This window comes from Cyprinus carpio, chromosome B21 (genome assembly GCF_018340385.1).
Source record: "Cyprinus carpio isolate SPL01 chromosome B21, ASM1834038v1, whole genome shotgun sequence".
NCBI classification, from domain to species: Eukaryota; Metazoa; Chordata; class Actinopteri; order Cypriniformes; family Cyprinidae; genus Cyprinus; species Cyprinus carpio.
The window spans coordinates 2231893-2234663 of NC_056617.1; the positions used below are offsets into that span (position 1 = coordinate 2231893).

Below are 2771 nucleotides of genomic sequence, written 5' to 3' on the forward strand. Positions count from 1 at the left end.
TGCAAACCACGACGTAATAAAATGTCACGTTTTATAAAAAGCACACTTTAACAATACAAATCTAAGGAAGCCTGCAGGTGCGGCGTCCATATTGCACAAATTATGCATGAGTGTGTTTGTGCAGAAAACAAGCCCAACGCCGTCGTGCGGCATCTCAAACCCAAACATCTGCCACAACAATCTAACTCGCATCACAATGCAAAATTCTCACAGCCTGTGAACTGTGCATGTCACACACACACCTGAAGTTTGCAGGTCACGTTTTCTCCACACACACACAGGCATTGCATATTTAAACCATGCTTATAATTACTCAGTGGCCCGTTGCACAAAACGCCCGGCAAAAACACAAGGTTGGGTTGCATTCGACATACTTGAGCCAGAGAAATGTCCGCTTCCCAGAGACGTCGGTCCGTTCTTCCCGCTGCTGACAGGAGGGGAAAACATCTACAAAACAATCACGACAACAACACATTAAAAACTTTCATAACCCACCTTGAATCAAAGAATATAAAACACACACAGGTTAAAAGCATTTCAAACATGCTAATCACAGCATAATGCATTGCTTTAGATCATAAATGCATGCAATTTAATGTGATTAACCTACGTTAAACTCAAATATGATCCGACTGCAATGTCAAAACCTAGCCAAATTGCACATAATCAGGTGTCCTGAGTGCAGAAGCTAGCCTGACTGTCACTTCAGCCTCTGTCTGTCTAAATAGAGTCGCTGCACACAGACAGCTGGAATATTTTTGGATCTGTGGCTTCATAAAAACACATTTCCTGAGTGAAAACTTCCCAAAAGCATTTCTCACAGGATGCACATTTAGCTCTTTTTTTTTTTTTTTTACTGAACCAGATGAACCACTAGAATCTACTCTAATCTCACGTTCCTTGTCAAAAAATCATTCTGATGGAATTCCTTTCAGAATTTGGAAGAAATCCTAATGGGATCCATCTAGAATTCGTCAATAGAAATTCCATTAGAAGCATTTTTTCACGGTTCAACACAACATTTATATGAATCTATTAAAGAAAAGGGAAAAAAACACAAGAAAAGACTGAATAAAGTGGGATATACTACCATTGGTGTGGGGAACATTTTCAAATCGCTGTTTCGCATCTATAAGACAACAGAATTACTAATGCAACATCACATCTATCAAATCCACACAAGCTTTTGCAACTTTCTTTCAGATTTCAAATGCAATTTACGCGGCGCAAAAGTCATCTTACAAGACTTCTACTGAATCATTTGCGCGCACAGAAACACAATGAAATGTGACAAAACGAAACAAAGTGTGATCATTGACCTCCGGCGTGCAGAAACGCGAAGTGACTTACCGCGCTGAAATCCAGCAAATCGCTCAGTTCTTTATCCGTCCCTAACGCGGCCATTCTCTGATGATGATGATGATGATGATGATGGTGATGCATTTTTAGAAATATCACATAAACCTAAAAACATGGAAACAGATCGCAATGAGAAAACACCCGATCAGGAGGAGCGTGTCTGATCTTCAGAAATACACACACACGCACGCACGCACACACACACGGACCCACGGAACGATCGAGCCCCAAAAAAATCCACTCTGCGTGAAAAAGACACTGTGGTTCAGAGCAACATTTTAGCACAAGGTGAAGCGGACGCGCAGGTGTCCAGTGGCGCGATCGCGAACAAAGTCTCTCCAAGTGTCCCTCTGGCTTCAACAATCCCAATCGAGACACGCGTTCGCTAACGGAGGGAGAATGTGGATTAAATAAACACGCAGATCAGCCTGTGATGCGTTTCTCTCGGCTCCTGGAGTGTTTTATTGACAGAACGGTGAAGTAGCGTTCCTCCGGATCAGTGTGCGCTTACAGCCATCTACTGCAGGAGCGCTCCGAACAGACACGGCGCGCGAGGAAAAGCACAACTTTGACTGCCACGACCTTACAGTAAACGCTTGGTTCGAGATATACGAGTTTTAGTAATTGTTTCATATTTGTGCGCGCAACACGGAGAACAAATGACAGCTGAAATAAGCGTAGAGTCAACTTTGGGTCACTTCATTTTTTTCTGAATAGAGAAAAACCGTTTTAAATCACTTTTGATCTTTACATAAAATTTAGGGGAAAAAATTAATTAAGGGGAAAAGAAAATGAGAAGACAAAAAAGATATATATTTTAATAGAGGAAAAGGTTTTAATTACTTTTATCATATTTCGAGATGTTTCAATTAAAAAAAATGAATGGGGGTGGGTTAAAAGGGGAAAAATGTTTTCTTTGAATAGAGAAAAAACTTTTCATCTTTACACTAAAAAATGTTTTTAAACAAATAAGGGGAAAAGAAAATAAAAGGAGAAAAAATTTCGTTTTTAATCACCTTTTGGGAAGTTTAAATGAAAAATAAAAAAAAAGAATTAAAGAAACAAAGAAACAAAGTAAGGGGGGAAATAAAAAAGAAAAAACACTTTTGACCTTTCTGGATGTTTACATAAAAAAAAATACATAAATAGAAAATAAATAATTTAATAGAGCGGGGAAAAAAGAAAAAGAAGAGTAAAAAATATCTTATCATTATTATTATTGAATGGGGGGAAAACGTTTTTAATCATATTGGACCTTTAAAATCAAATAAAAATACAAAATTGATAAAAAAAATATATAAAATTTTGAAAAAGAAAATAAATGCATTAAAAATGAAAACTAAATTAATTAATTTGACCCTTAGGCTAGATGTTAAGATTCAGCCCTCATGCATATGCACATAACTAGTAAT

General features: G+C 37.7%; 1 protein-coding gene across 2 annotated transcripts; it reads right to left on the reverse strand.

The window, feature by feature from the left end:
* Window positions 1-294: 294 nt before the first annotated feature.
* LOC109053334 (transcription factor 4-like) lies at window positions 295-1966 on the reverse strand. 2 transcript variants are annotated; one of them, XR_006157633.1, is made up of 4 exons: window positions 1569-1958; window positions 1351-1464; window positions 1091-1129; window positions 349-447 (listed from the first exon to the last, which is right to left on the reverse strand). XR_006157633.1 is itself a non-coding variant. In XM_042748059.1 (3 exons), exons 1-3 carry the CDS (start codon window positions 1441-1443, stop codon window positions 310-312), a joined length of 270 nt encoding a protein of 89 aa, XP_042603993.1. In that variant the 5' UTR covers window positions 1444-1966; the 3' UTR covers window positions 295-309. The 2 variants fall into 2 exon arrangements, 1 of the variants encoding a protein (XP_042603993.1); XM_042748059.1 differs by having other exon boundaries at window positions 295-447; window positions 1351-1966.
* Between the last annotated feature and the right edge of the window lie 805 nt (window positions 1967-2771).

Bases quoted from the DNA above. Each gene is read 5' to 3' on its own strand.
- LOC109053334 (XM_042748059.1), bottom strand. From the start codon at position 1,443: ATGCATCACCATCATCATCATCATCATCATCATCAGAGAATGGCCGCG. The intron at 1,130-1,350 runs GTAAGTCACTTC...GTTGTCTTATAG, and splicing joins ATTTGCTGGATTTCAGCGCG to ATGCGAAACAGCGATTTGAA. The intron at 448-1,090 runs GTAGTATATCCC...ATTGTTTTGTAG, and splicing joins AAATGTTCCCCACACCAATG to ATGTTTTCCCCTCCTGTCAG.